Source organism: Mastacembelus armatus, chromosome 10, assembly GCF_900324485.2.
Source record: "Mastacembelus armatus chromosome 10, fMasArm1.2, whole genome shotgun sequence".
Taxonomy (NCBI): domain Eukaryota; kingdom Metazoa; phylum Chordata; class Actinopteri; order Synbranchiformes; family Mastacembelidae; genus Mastacembelus; species Mastacembelus armatus.
This window is the reverse complement of record NC_046642.1, coordinates 15,757,177-15,769,227: the sequence shown is the minus strand read 5'-3', so window position 1 is coordinate 15,769,227 and position 12,051 is coordinate 15,757,177. Positions and strand designations below refer to the sequence as shown.

General features: G+C 39.1%; 3 protein-coding genes across 5 annotated transcripts; all 3 read right to left on the bottom strand.

The window, feature by feature from the left end:
* Positions 1-1,131: 1,131 nt before the first annotated feature.
* LOC113144782 (uncharacterized) lies at positions 1,132-4,722 on the bottom strand. Its single transcript, XM_026331007.1, has 7 exons — positions 4,591-4,722; positions 4,013-4,145; positions 2,648-3,785; positions 2,305-2,438; positions 2,009-2,160; positions 1,578-1,732; positions 1,132-1,147 (listed from the first exon to the last, which is right to left on the bottom strand). Exons 1-7 carry the CDS (start codon positions 4,720-4,722, stop codon positions 1,132-1,134), a joined length of 1,860 nt encoding a protein of 619 aa, XP_026186792.1.
* A 1,846-nt stretch (positions 4,723-6,568) lies between these two features.
* LOC113144431 (transforming growth factor beta activator LRRC32-like) lies at positions 6,569-9,338 on the bottom strand. The gene is made up of 2 exons (XM_026330494.2): positions 9,140-9,338; positions 6,569-9,000 (listed from the first exon to the last, which is right to left on the bottom strand). Exons 1-2 carry the CDS (start codon positions 9,227-9,229, stop codon positions 7,123-7,125), a joined length of 1,968 nt encoding a protein of 655 aa, XP_026186279.1. The 5' UTR covers positions 9,230-9,338; the 3' UTR covers positions 6,569-7,122.
* A 173-nt stretch (positions 9,339-9,511) lies between these two features.
* LOC113144432 (tumor necrosis factor ligand superfamily member 13B-like) lies at positions 9,512-11,934 on the bottom strand. Of its 3 annotated transcripts, none has more exons than XM_026330496.1 (6): positions 11,695-11,934; positions 11,482-11,569; positions 11,301-11,357; positions 11,105-11,217; positions 10,870-11,014; positions 9,512-10,224 (listed from the first exon to the last, which is right to left on the bottom strand). In XM_026330496.1, the coding sequence occupies exons 1-6, from the start codon at positions 11,932-11,934 to the stop codon at positions 10,109-10,111; spliced, it is 759 nt and encodes a 252-aa protein (XP_026186281.1). In that variant the 3' UTR covers positions 9,512-10,108. The 3 variants fall into 3 exon arrangements, with proteins under 3 accessions (XP_026186281.1, XP_026186282.1, XP_026186280.1); XM_026330497.1 differs by having other exon boundaries at positions 11,117-11,217; positions 11,695-11,931; XM_026330495.1 differs by having other exon boundaries at positions 10,870-11,217; positions 11,695-11,931.
* Positions 11,935-12,051: the final 117 nt, after the last annotated feature.

The window sequence follows — 12,051 nt, the reverse complement described above, 5'->3', positions numbered from 1 at the left end:
CATACAGCATGTTAGGAAATCTGCTGGTGAACAACGATAGATGGAAACTCTTTTTATGTGCCTCTGTGATCCATATATTCAGATAATTTGATGATTTGAAATAACATTTCTTTGGTGCAGTATCAAATTAAATTTCAAGCTTGTTCTGGTCAAATTCCTTCCTACAGCAGTAGAAACAATTTACAGTAACAGTAACTGGATGCTAGTGAAAACACAATGTAGTCTTTTGTCACATACTATCTGATGACCCACAGCAGTTCACTGTGCCATGAGCATTTCTGCGTCACCTATGACATGTAGTGGGAGTGTTTGGGTGGCCTAATAAGTCTTTGAATGAACTAAACCTCATTTACATTCTCTATAGAAGATTTGCTACACTATTACATAAAGACATATGGGGGGGGGGGGGGGGGGGGGCATGTAGTTGTAGATAACATCTTTATTACAAAAACAGAAATACAGATACAGAAATATAATAGATCTGCATTTGAACAAGAACTCAATATTAAGTCAACAAGGTTCTAATAATATAAGTAATAATGGCTGGAAAGAAAATCAGGAACTACAACACACTTCCCTGCTTTCAACAAAGCTATGTCTATTGGGGTAAGAAAGGAAAACACTTTTTAAGTTGACTGTTCAATTTGCAGGGCTCTAAAACTAGGAACTTACATATGGAAAATGCCACAACACAAATGACTCCTGAATTTCAATAACTTGTAGAAATCAAATGTACGCTCATACTCAGTTGACAGAGCTTTGTATTGTCAATGTTTCTGTGTAAACTTTAATACAAGAGGTAAAAACTACACACAAGAGCTGTTACATGTGTGCTAAGTTTCTTTTATTTACATTTAAATGTATTGAAACTGTCTTTGTCAAAACATCGCCTTTACTAAAAAACCCTTACTATATTCACAGATATTGTAAATGATAAATTTCAAGCTCTAAATAGGAACAATTACATGTCTTAATGCTTAAGATAGTCTGCTGACTTCAGTTTGTATTTAAGCTTGACCAGAACACTTAGAGGGCTGTGGAACAAAGTCATCTCAACAAAAAAAAGTTACATCTTACTTTGACTATAATATGAGATGAGATATTTCTCCCAGTCAGTCGTGTTTTTTCATTTTAAGCTGAGCAGTGCCTAAAAAGCAAAACACGAGATTGTGAATGACAATGAAGAGTACTACTATAGTAACACACAAGTTATACTGCCATCTACAATAGATGTCCAAACTAACGTTACTTACTTCCTTTTGTGAGACCGACATTCATCAGTTTATGTTTTGCATGTCCATTTTGTGCCAGTCGCAATGACAGTGATGGACCCCTCCTGAAATGGATGTAACATTATAACTGTCCCGTTGACATATTGTACAGTTACTGGCCTCGAAACCACACAAACACACCCACCCTTGAAACTATGATTGCCAGTAAAATAAAAGGGCACGTTGTTGCAAGAACCAACATTAGATGTGTTAATAAATCTTGATGACTTCATCTGATTTTGCCATTTACGAGTCTGTTAATACTAACAGTGCAATTCACAATTAATGTTATTCACACTTAAGTACCTCATAGCGCCAAGCTTTCCCTTTTCCAAGAACAGCTCAACTGTAACTTTGGGCCCCTGCGGGTAAAGTCGGGCATAAAACGTCCTGCTGTCTACCATTGCTTTGAACCAGCCTATTGCCTCCTCAGACCAATCACTTCCGTTCACAGGCGTCACCTGGGGAGAAGGAAACAAGTCACAAAATAGCATGACCTGAGATAACTCATTTCCTTTATCACCGAGCTATAGATAAGGCTGTGACTAATCGTGTGGATAAATGCCAATAATTGGGTCTACACTCACCAGAGCCCAGTATATTAACCATTTCCATGTATGCAAATCTTGAGAAAGATTCTGTTCACCTGTCACTGAAAATCTGAACACGTTCATCAGTGACAGGTTTAGGTGTTAGTTTACAGCTCAGTTTCACAATATCAGCAGGTAATCACTTACATTTGCCAGTGAGACCTGGAGAGCTTGAAGTGACAGGGCAGCCATGTCTGAGGTCAGCTGCTTTGTGTTCAACAGTGACAGGATGGCAGTGTCACCGTAATCCAACCTCTTCACCTCCACCTTGATGGATGACTCACACCCAACATCATTATCTTACATCCAAAACACAGAGAAAATAGTTAGGCAAAAAATACAGCACGAATCTCCCAAGTGGCTACAAGGCAAGCAAAGTGACACTGCTACCATCTAGAGGTATGCATTGGCAAAGCCATTCCACTACACAAAACTGCACCCACCTCTACTTACTCCACATATTTTCGTCACTTGAGCCCTGCACCATTGTTTTTGCATCGGGAACCAACCCATTACTTGGGTTCCAATGTCTGGAATGCAGTTCTGCAAGGCATATGAACTACTGGCTTTCCAGCTGCTGCGAATGAGAGAAAAAAATAATTACAACCAGAAACATGTGCATTGGTATAAAAGTTTAAAAAAAAAAAACAATTCTGCAAAGAGAGCAGTGAACAAAAGGAATAAACGGCTCTTAAAGTCCTGTAAATGTAATCAGGGAATCAGTGAGAGTTGAGAGGAGCTGAGAAAAAGCAGACAAGAGATTAGGCTCTATGCCGAACAACTTACTCTGTGACAAGGCCCTGCAGCTTTGTGATGGAGTCGGTGTGCTGTATGTAGAAGTAGCTTGGGCTGACAACATGAGACACCACAACCTCAATCTCTTCAAACCTCCGGATGTGGAAATCAGGAATAGCTATCTTGTTGATAGCTGGTGTTTTTACGCCAGTAGAATTGTTCTCTTTTTCTGGTTCTGTGCAGGGGATATTGCCCACCTGAGCTGTTATGTTTCTACAATCCTCTTTTTCCTCCAAGGGTCTATCACCAGAATCCTCCTGTCCTACCTGTGTTACGATGTCTACAACATCCCACAATTCAGTCTTTGTCGCAATCACATAAGTGTATATCACAGAGCCACTTGGTTCCACTTGCTTTACTCTGAAGACTTGGCCTTCATTTTCCCCGTCTGCACACAGTGTTTTCTGAGATAGTTCCTTGATCAGATCATCTCTCACATTGTGACTGAAATGAGAGCTTTCTGCTTTGACTGTAGGTGACGATGACTGTGGAGAACCTGTGTGTCTGTCTTTACTTGGACTCCACTCCATGGGCGTGACCTCCAGAGCACTCATCTTTTTAGCACTGACTTTGAGGAAGTGCAGCAGCTCAGAGGATGTTTGTTTTGGGTGTTGCACTTGGATATCATCCTCCCATCCCCAGCTAATTAGTGGTGTTATTTTCATGGGTTTAGAATTACTGATCTCTGGGAGTATATCCTGTATGGGAGGTAGTAGTGGCCTCGAAGCATTAATCTCAGGACACTGAATAATGGTAGGTGCCAGAATCACATCATCTGGCTGGCGTTTCTTCTCAAAAATAACAGGTTGTTCTTTTTCTTCAGCCTTTAAATGACATGACAAGCTCCTAGTCTGAACTGCACAGTTGTAGCTGGATGACATGCTGCAAATCGCATCATCCTCCTGGGCCACTGCAGGCGGGGAGATGAGGAAATGTTTTAACTGCTGAACGGACATTGTGCCTGCAAGCACCTGGACCGCTTTGCCTATGGAACTCGCCATGAGCATGTTCTGTAACATCGGCCCAAACTTGAAAGCATCTCTCATCAGCGTTTGTTTGTCTCTGAGTGGCTGCAGTTGGTATCGCCGCTCTTCGTTACTGACACTAGACTGCACACAAACCTGTGGCTCTGTAAACGAGCAAGGAAGAGTGTTTTGTTTAAAGAAGTTGCAATGACAATCTTTTCCAAAATCACAAACTCAGCTACCTGTGTGATGTTGCTGCCGGGTAAGGCATTTATACTACATCAATAAGATTAGTAAACTGTATTACACTCGGATATCTGCAATGTCAGCTTAGCAGCTAAAACTGTATGAATGATGGAAGAATTAACTGTATGATTAATTCTTGACATACCAGTGGTGACATCCTTTAATAAAGCCGTGAGCTTGTGAACAGCTTGACATTTCATATCCAAAGCCATAGCAAGATCACTGAAAACAGTGGTGGGAAAAGAGGAATTCAAGAAACCCTGGACTTCTTCATGGGCCTTAGAGAAAAAGAAAAGCAAATGGATTTGTGTTACAAAATACAAATAGGGCTATCAAATATCAAAAATTTGATATTTTACCTGCAAATGTGCCAAACGTACATTAAAGTTTGCAACTTTGAAATTTATTCAACTATCAATTCAATTCAACTATTTAAAATATCCTTTTGGGGTCTCAGAAACAGCTTCTTAAAATGTTATTTCATCAGATTTTATGGACTGAATAATTGTCACTTAGCTGGAATTCAATCAATCAATAAGAAAAATACAGACTGGTCGCCAAAATTACATCCAATTTTAAACAAAATTGGATTTATTTCAATTAAATTTAGCTATTTCAGCCAACTATCATATTTTGACCACGTGGCCTGTGAGCTGAGCTAATGCTAGCTAATTTAAATACAATACTAACCTGAAATCTAAAGGTGTGAGTGTTAAACTTTACCTTGTTGGTGAACCTTCGCAGTTCCTCTTCAAGTATATTCCGGGCATTTTCCAGCAAAAACAGTTTGTAAGTTAGCTGCACTTTCTGTGTGATTGGGGACGAGTGCGGCTGGCGGTGGACCAGCGAGCTCATGTTGACACGGAGCCCGGGCTCTGACTGCGCCTGTCCGGGCTAATGTTAGCTACCTCAGCCGGTACCGGGAGCTCGGTGTCCGCTCGCTGCTTCACGTTTCCAGGCCCGGGGAGTCCACCACAGTGCAGTGGGTGTTTTTCTTCCTCCTCTCGGCCTCGCTGGTTTCTCCTTCCAGGAGGGTTGTCAGTAAAAACCGCCCTGCTCTTTCTCCAGGCACCGACCGCCGACAGACAGCACGGCCGTGTTGGATCACTAATGGCTGAAGTGGCGCGTTTTTGTTAAATCTGTCTCTGTGCTCTTTTTTCCCACTTTTCTGCCACAGTAGTCCACATTTCAAAAGGTTTCACAGCAGCCTTACCGCCGCTCACCTTCCAGCACAGTGGACTAAAAACAACTTTACTAACATCATTTTGATTTGTTTGACCCCTCAGTAGTTATGCTTTGAGAAAATATGCCAACCTGCTGCAGGGTTCTGGTTTCTTGTAATATTTTGCAGAAGCTGTAGCCAAGTGTGTAGTAAATAAGTCAAAGAAGTTGCATGTGTCCCTTAAGAATATCAAGAGAGAAAGGAGAAAAAATAGAGACAAAAAACCAAACATATTAATAAACATGCTGTAAATAATATAGTTAGGAGGATTTCTATATTATACCATTGCCATTGATTGTTGCTGAAATGTATAATTCCTGGTCAGCCTATTTTAAAATATAAGAAGGAGTGAAAACAGAAAATTAGAGCCGTACAAACAGCTGGATACTAAGCAGAAAAGATAAAATAGATGACAGAGAGGATGTAATAGTAAACAAGACGTGTGCAGCGTTAATGGCAATGCCAGTGACATGTACAACATTTGAAGAACATATTCGCCGCTATGAGATAAAATGACATAGAGAGATTTGCATAGTCTGTGGTTTAACTGGGCAAAGATAGCAATCCTGAAAGGATGGGTTTTACTGGAAACAGAGTTACTCTAGACAGGGAGCCTGACACTGTTGCAAGACTTCAGTCCTGCCCTCGTGTGCTAACGAACAAGCTGCTGCTAAAGTCTGAATGTCAGCTACCATTGACTGCCAACTAGAAGAATGAATACAATTTGCTACTTGCATTCCTATGGTTTTACACCTAATACTATACACACAGTGTTCTTTTCTTCGAGTGCTCTTTGCTTCAACATGTCAAGCTGCTACTTGATCTAGTGTAGTTGTGGGTGGGGCAACAAAGACATTTCCTACAGTTATATTGCTCAAGAGCCAGATTGATAGGCATCCTGGCTGTTTTTGACACTAATGCTGGCATTACAGTCCTGGATCTACACACTGGACAACCTAGTAATGAGCACAATAATTGCAAAATAGTATTTTGCATCAGTTTAAAAGAGAAAGATGAGTCAATAACCACACAGACAATAAGAGAGTTGCTCAACAGGATATCCTGCAGCTGCAGTTTCTCTCTGGTGCACCCAAAGCTACTTGCTCAGACTGTAATAAAATCTTCAGGATTTTTGATATCGTTTCATTTCAGATACAGTTTTATGCTGCAACATGTCATGAGGCATGTTTCACCAGACAGTCTCCTCACTTCACTGTTTGTGGGTCATTAGTGTGGGATGAAATCTAAAAGCTTATTCAGGTTTTGTTTGTTTTACCCACGTTTTAATGAATAGGTGCTACAAATTTGGTCACACTTATTAAGTGAGACTGAAAGACAGTGTCTCTCCAGTCAGTGTTTTATGATTTTAAATTGCTCATCTAAAAAGAGAAATTCACCAGAAGAGAAATTCTCTCCTTCCAAACCTCAGTGGTTTGATTTATAGGTTTAGAAATAACTTTTCTACAATGAACAACATAATTCAGGTTATTTGGTATAGCATGTTTATTGTATACAGAAAAACTTTTGCCACATTTACCACAATACAACAATATCTCCCAGGGTCAGAACCATATAAATTATACATTACAAAACACAATCAGATCCAGATAGTGATACATATTAAAATGGATCTTATATATAGACACTATCAAACAAGCTATGTTTGTTTAAAATGTATACATATAAATACAGTAACACGTAGGTTTCTTATTGTACTGAATTTTTGAGGAGCTCCTTCTTGATTTTAAGATATTGAATTATCTTGAATCTTGAATTAAGAATAGACTCATGTGTCAGATGGTGAAGTCTGTGCTGCCTTTTACTAATTAAAAGTCTGAGGGTTTTTAAAGCCTAAGCAACCATTAAGTCCTACTTCTGTAAATGGGTCATGCACAATGAAACTCACAGGAATTATGCTTGAGTTGCTGTAGCTTGCTCTCCTGCTCCTCACTGACTGTGCTTGGTTTGTTTGCTTTATGTCACCCACGTGTGTATATACAGCTATATACTAGACAAACCAGTGATTCTATATATCACACTATAAAGGATCTTTGTGTGCAACACAGCTTTCTGGTAAATAGGATGAAAGCTGTTAATATTACAAATGCAAATAAAACAATGATGAACATTTGTCCAAAGTGAACTTCCTGTGCTTTTTTATGTAACGAACAATACAACAAAGGGTTTTTCAAATACTCTGTCATTACCATGTTGCTAATACTTGTAAAGCATTCAGTGTCACTCATATCAGGCATTTCAATCTGTAATTCCTTCAGGACTGTCACCCATTTACTGTCACAGCAGTTAAAATGATTTCCACTAATATATATACGATCGAGGTTTCCAGATAAGGCGTGAATCAAAGAATGATTTAAAGTCATTAAAACATTATTTCTTATGTCGATTTCTCTGAGGGGAGAGCAGCTTAAACTGCTGGGTATAATATCCAGACGATTGTTTGCTGCCTTCAGCTCAGTTAACACTGGCATACAGGGTAAAGACAGATCAGAGCTGGTCATGTTTATTTCACTGATAATCAAGGACTGAATAGTGGTTTGCACGCTGTCTAGTGCGCCCTCATGCATTACCATATCTGAATTTCTTGCAAGATTGAGGGAAACCAAGGAGGTTCCCTGAAATGTGTTTGGGTTAAGCATTTTTATTTTGTTTTCTTTAAGATTTAGGTGTTTAAGAGTCCTTAACCGCCCAAAGGCAATACAGGATGTATTAAGACTTATTTGCTGTGTTGATTGAGAGCTTCTCAAATGCTCCATGGACGCGCAAAGTTGCAGTGAATTGTCTTGTAGATTTAATGCTTCTATTTGTGTCAGTGCATTGAGAAAGAGTGGGGAAATATATAGTAGTCCATTGCTTTGCAGGTCAAGGTGCTTTAAAGAGGGGAAAAAAATCTGCCGACTGTAACTTGAATCACTATGATTTCTAATATTCCAGACGATGTTCTGCAGACAGTTGTAACTGAAATTCAGTGTTTCTAATGATGAGAGGAGGCTTAATGTCTCCAGTGGGAAAGACGTGAAATGGTTATAACTGAGGTCAATATAAATCAGTGGCATCAGCCTCCAGTTTGAGTGTAGGTTATTTTTTCTAGCTATTTTCTCCTTTATTATTTCATTATAAAGTGAATTGGCCTCTGATACCATTGTAGCTTCTGAATTTAAGGTACCAATCATGTTATTCTGTAAGTGAAGATACCTCAGACTGCTCATCTTTGGAACAATTGGAAAATACAGAAGTTTGTTGAAACTCAAATCAAGAATTTCCAACCTGTACAACTGGTCATCTTCATGTGTAAAAAAGTACTCTAGTGAATTTCTACTGAGGTTCAAATACTTAAGATGATGTAATTTAAAATCACAGATTTGTACAAGGTTATTTTTTGCTAAGTTAAGCATCTCTAGTTGGCTCAGTGGTTCAAATGTCCCCTCCTCTATCACTGATATCGTATTATCTTCAATAGTAATGTCCCTCAAACCTTTACTTTCCTTGAACAAGCTGTGTGAAAGTCTTGTTAAAGCATTACCAGTCATCTTAAGTTGATCAAGAGAAGATTTGTTTCGAAGGTATAGCTCCACTGCCTCACCATTCAAACTGTTCACTGATATGTCCAGACTCTGCAGTCTACTGATAGATTGGAGGGCTTTGCTGTTACTGTCAAGGTTGTTGTTCAGCGCATTTCTGGATAAATTCAACTCTTTAAGTTGAGCCAGGTTTTTAAAAGCCCCCTCAGAGATGAGATCCAGCTGGTTGGCACTCAGGTCCAGCTGCTCCAAGTATGGCAAAACAAGTGTGTGCAACTGTCTGATGAAGTTATTGGACAGGTCTAGTCTTCGAAGTCTTACATCCAAATCCACAGGGACAGAATAGAGGCTCTGGTTATTCCAGGACTGTTTCTTTAAATGAAAGGAACATTAATCATAGTCAAAGAGAGAAGCACAGAAAACAAAGTCAAATAACCTTAGCAATAAAAAGCAATACGGGGAAAAAAAAACAGAACACGTAAATGTTACACTTATTAACATTTTCTCCTACCTGTGCAGCATCATATATCAGTCCAGTTATAAACAGGCTGTGGTTGAATAAACAGAATAGCAGGAGTTTAGAGAACATATCTTTGACCATTGTGCCTCAGCTGTGGCTTCTGCTTCTCATAAAGTGTCCAGCATCAGTACTGCTGTTAGAGCTCATATAGACACTTACAAAGATGCTCTTATAGCAATGCTTCAAAAAAAGAAAAAAGTCAGGGAGGTGGGGGTAGCAGGAAAACAGTTGTGGGCACCAGATAGACACTGTGGACACTATATTTATACATTAATGACTTCATGACTGATGTATCACTTGCTATTAAGCTGTAAAAAAAAAGAAAAACCTTTGCTTAAAAATTGGGTTTTAAATAAAGATTGAAACTTTATTATTGTATTTAATGTAACACATTACCTAGATAACCCCCTTCAAAATGAAGTACAAATACATTATCTTTATTTATTATTATTATTATTTGCACCCATTTATTACAACTTTCAGGTTAACATGCTATCATCAAGCAGTTACATGCAGTATTGAGCAAATATGTCAACGAGGAGAACACCTCCTGAGCGATATATAAATATATACCTGTGTTTGTTCCTGACATAGTCTTAGGAAAACGGAAACCATTCTAAAATAGATGAGAGGAACAAATAAACAGCAGTGGAGCTGGAGGGAAGCCCCCAGCAGGGTAAAGAGACATGTAAAAATAGACTGATGAAAGGAGGTGGTAGCACACATAAACATTGTTATAGGGCAGGCCCAGGTGGATTACCTGAAAGTTACATTTTGCTGCATTAAAGCTATAAGATTTTAAAAGTAGTTGTGTGTATTGTGTATTTTCCCGAGATTAATAACAGGTTTCCTGCTGCTGTCACTAGATATTTTATCAGCATCCGCTCACACAGCTAGGTGTCAGTTTTCCACTTCCTGCAACAATTAGCTGCACAGTTATTGTCTTCATACTTCCTCGTTTCAGTTTAGCTGTATGACACCAAAAAAGGTTGAGTCTTCATCCATAGAAATCCGGGCCTGGGGCCTGTATGGGATCACCAGTTCAAGCTCATCGCCCTGATGCAGCTGCAATGTGCCTGTAACAAAATGCACGGTGTCCAAATAGCAGGCATCATAAAAGATACAAGATGGGTGTCAAACTGAAGAAAAAATTGACATAAATTCTATTTTTAGTGCTTTGGTGCTTCTTGGCACAGACTTTATGAGTCTCTGGAAGTCAGCTGGAGGGACAAAAAGGAAGAATCATTTTTACATTTAGCAAATGATACTTATTCACTTTCTTGTATAGAATCAGATGCGTCGTAAGTGTTAAAATGAATTTGCTGTTTCATTTACATGTAGGGTTATCTGCACATCTTGTCGATGCAAGTCACTGCTTCAGGCCAAAAAAAAAAAAAAAAAAATAGCACATAACCCCGCAAACAACTATATATTGTTTTAGTCCTTGTTTGTAGATATTAATCAAATAACATGTTTGTAAAGGTGCTGGTAGGTGGTCTTTGTTAGCTTTGAATACAGCCAGGCTGGCTTCCTGTTTCTAGTCTTTGTGCTTTGCAAAGCTAAGTCACTGCTGGCTGTAGCTTAATTTTTTCTGTGCAGCCAGAGGGAGTGGTACCAATTTTCTCATCTAACATTTGGCAAGAAAGCAAATTAGCGTATCAAGATCTTAAAGTGTTCTTTTAAGAGGCCACGATGCAGGCCAGCAGTAGTGCCTCACTGACCTGCAGTGTAGCATGTACTGGCAGGAGTTGCACCAGACATCTCTTGCAGGCAGCGCAAGAGCTCTGTTGAGCTTGTTCCTGCCTTAGTGGAGCCCCAGCTTCGAATAACATGACCCATAACCATGCTTGAGTTTTTGAACAAAACCTGTGAATTAAGCAGAACATTAGCTGAAATGTTGGAACAAATCAAATGTAATATCAACTTAGTTATGCTTGAGTTACAATGACACAATACTTGTCCAAACACCAAGTAATAACCATCTTCTTGGACAACAATTCTGTTTTCCTTTTGTGAAATTGCATTTCCTTGCTGCGCAGAAACAGTCCAAGGGATCACTGTTATATCCCCTATGGGAACAGGCAAGATACACTTATTCAAAATAATGGCAGACGGTGCAATGCTAAAGCCAAAGACTTGAATTTAGTTTTACCTCTTATGTCTGGCTGTTTGTTAGTGTTAGCAGTTAACTGGAGGAATGATGCTGGAGCTGGCCAGAGGGGAAATAAACATAATACTTTAATTTTATTTACTTAGCATATACTGTTTATGGTCTCACTAACACACTAGACCTCAGCTAATGCAGAGATCGTCAGTTCTCGGCTCCAACTCACCTCTGCAGCTACCTTGTTCCCGTTTTACCTTCCTAGAAGACATTTTCAGTGAACTCTGAGCTTTTTGGAAAGTACTTTGCTTTATGTCCTAAGAGAAAACAAAGCATCAAGAGAAAATTTATTATTGTAGTGTTATCTGAACACTCACTAATGGCATAAATCTAAGTAGTACAATGTCCAAGATTACTCCATCCTACATAATCAGTGACATACCTCCCTTGTCTTAGACATCTTGGCCATTTTCCCATTGACTCCCTCAGAACGTGGTTGATTTAATTGAAGAATAATGTCCCCTTTGAGTTGGCGAAAATCATTTTCTAAAACACTGGCTCTGTGCACCAGGAAAAGACTAAGACAAAACATAAATGCCGTTAGTGATAAAACACTGTAAAGCATACTGAGGCTTGACAGACTGAATGTCCTCAAGTTACTCAAATGGGTGAGGTCACACATCAGTTAACCCCGGAAACCTAAACGTTTAGTTTCAAAATTAGTTTCTGAATGAGGAACTTTCTTCTTTCTGCCTCACAAGATGGAACTCATTTAGATTGTATGAATATTATGGTAAAA

Bases quoted from the DNA above. Each gene is read 5' to 3' on its own strand.
- LOC113144782 (XM_026331007.1), bottom strand. From the start codon at position 4,722: ATGAGCTCGCTGGTCCACCGCCAGCCGCACTCGTCCCCAATCACACAG. The intron at 4,146-4,590 runs GTAAAGTTTAAC...TTTTTCTCTAAG, and splicing joins TGCGAAGGTTCACCAACAAG to GCCCATGAAGAAGTCCAGGG. The intron at 3,786-4,012 runs GTATGTCAAGAA...GCTCGTTTACAG, and splicing joins ATTAAAGGATGTCACCACTG to AGCCACAGGTTTGTGTGCAG.
- LOC113144431 (XM_026330494.2), bottom strand. From the start codon at position 9,229: ATGGTCAAAGATATGTTCTCTAAACTCCTGCTATTCTGTTTATTCAAC. The intron at 9,001-9,139 runs GTAGGAGAAAAT...TTTCATTTAAAG, and splicing joins TGATATATGATGCTGCACAG to AAACAGTCCTGGAATAACCA.
- LOC113144432 (XM_026330495.1), bottom strand. From the start codon at position 11,877: ATGCTTTACAGTGTTTTATCACTAACGGCATTTATGTTTTGTCTTAGT. The intron at 11,358-11,481 runs GTGAGTTGGAGC...CCCTCTGGCCAG, and splicing joins GGAACAAGGTAGCTGCAGAG to CTCCAGCATCATTCCTCCAG. The intron at 10,225-10,869 runs GTCAGTGAGGCA...ATTTTGTTACAG, and splicing joins CAGTACATGCTACACTGCAG to GCACATTGCAGCTGCATCAG.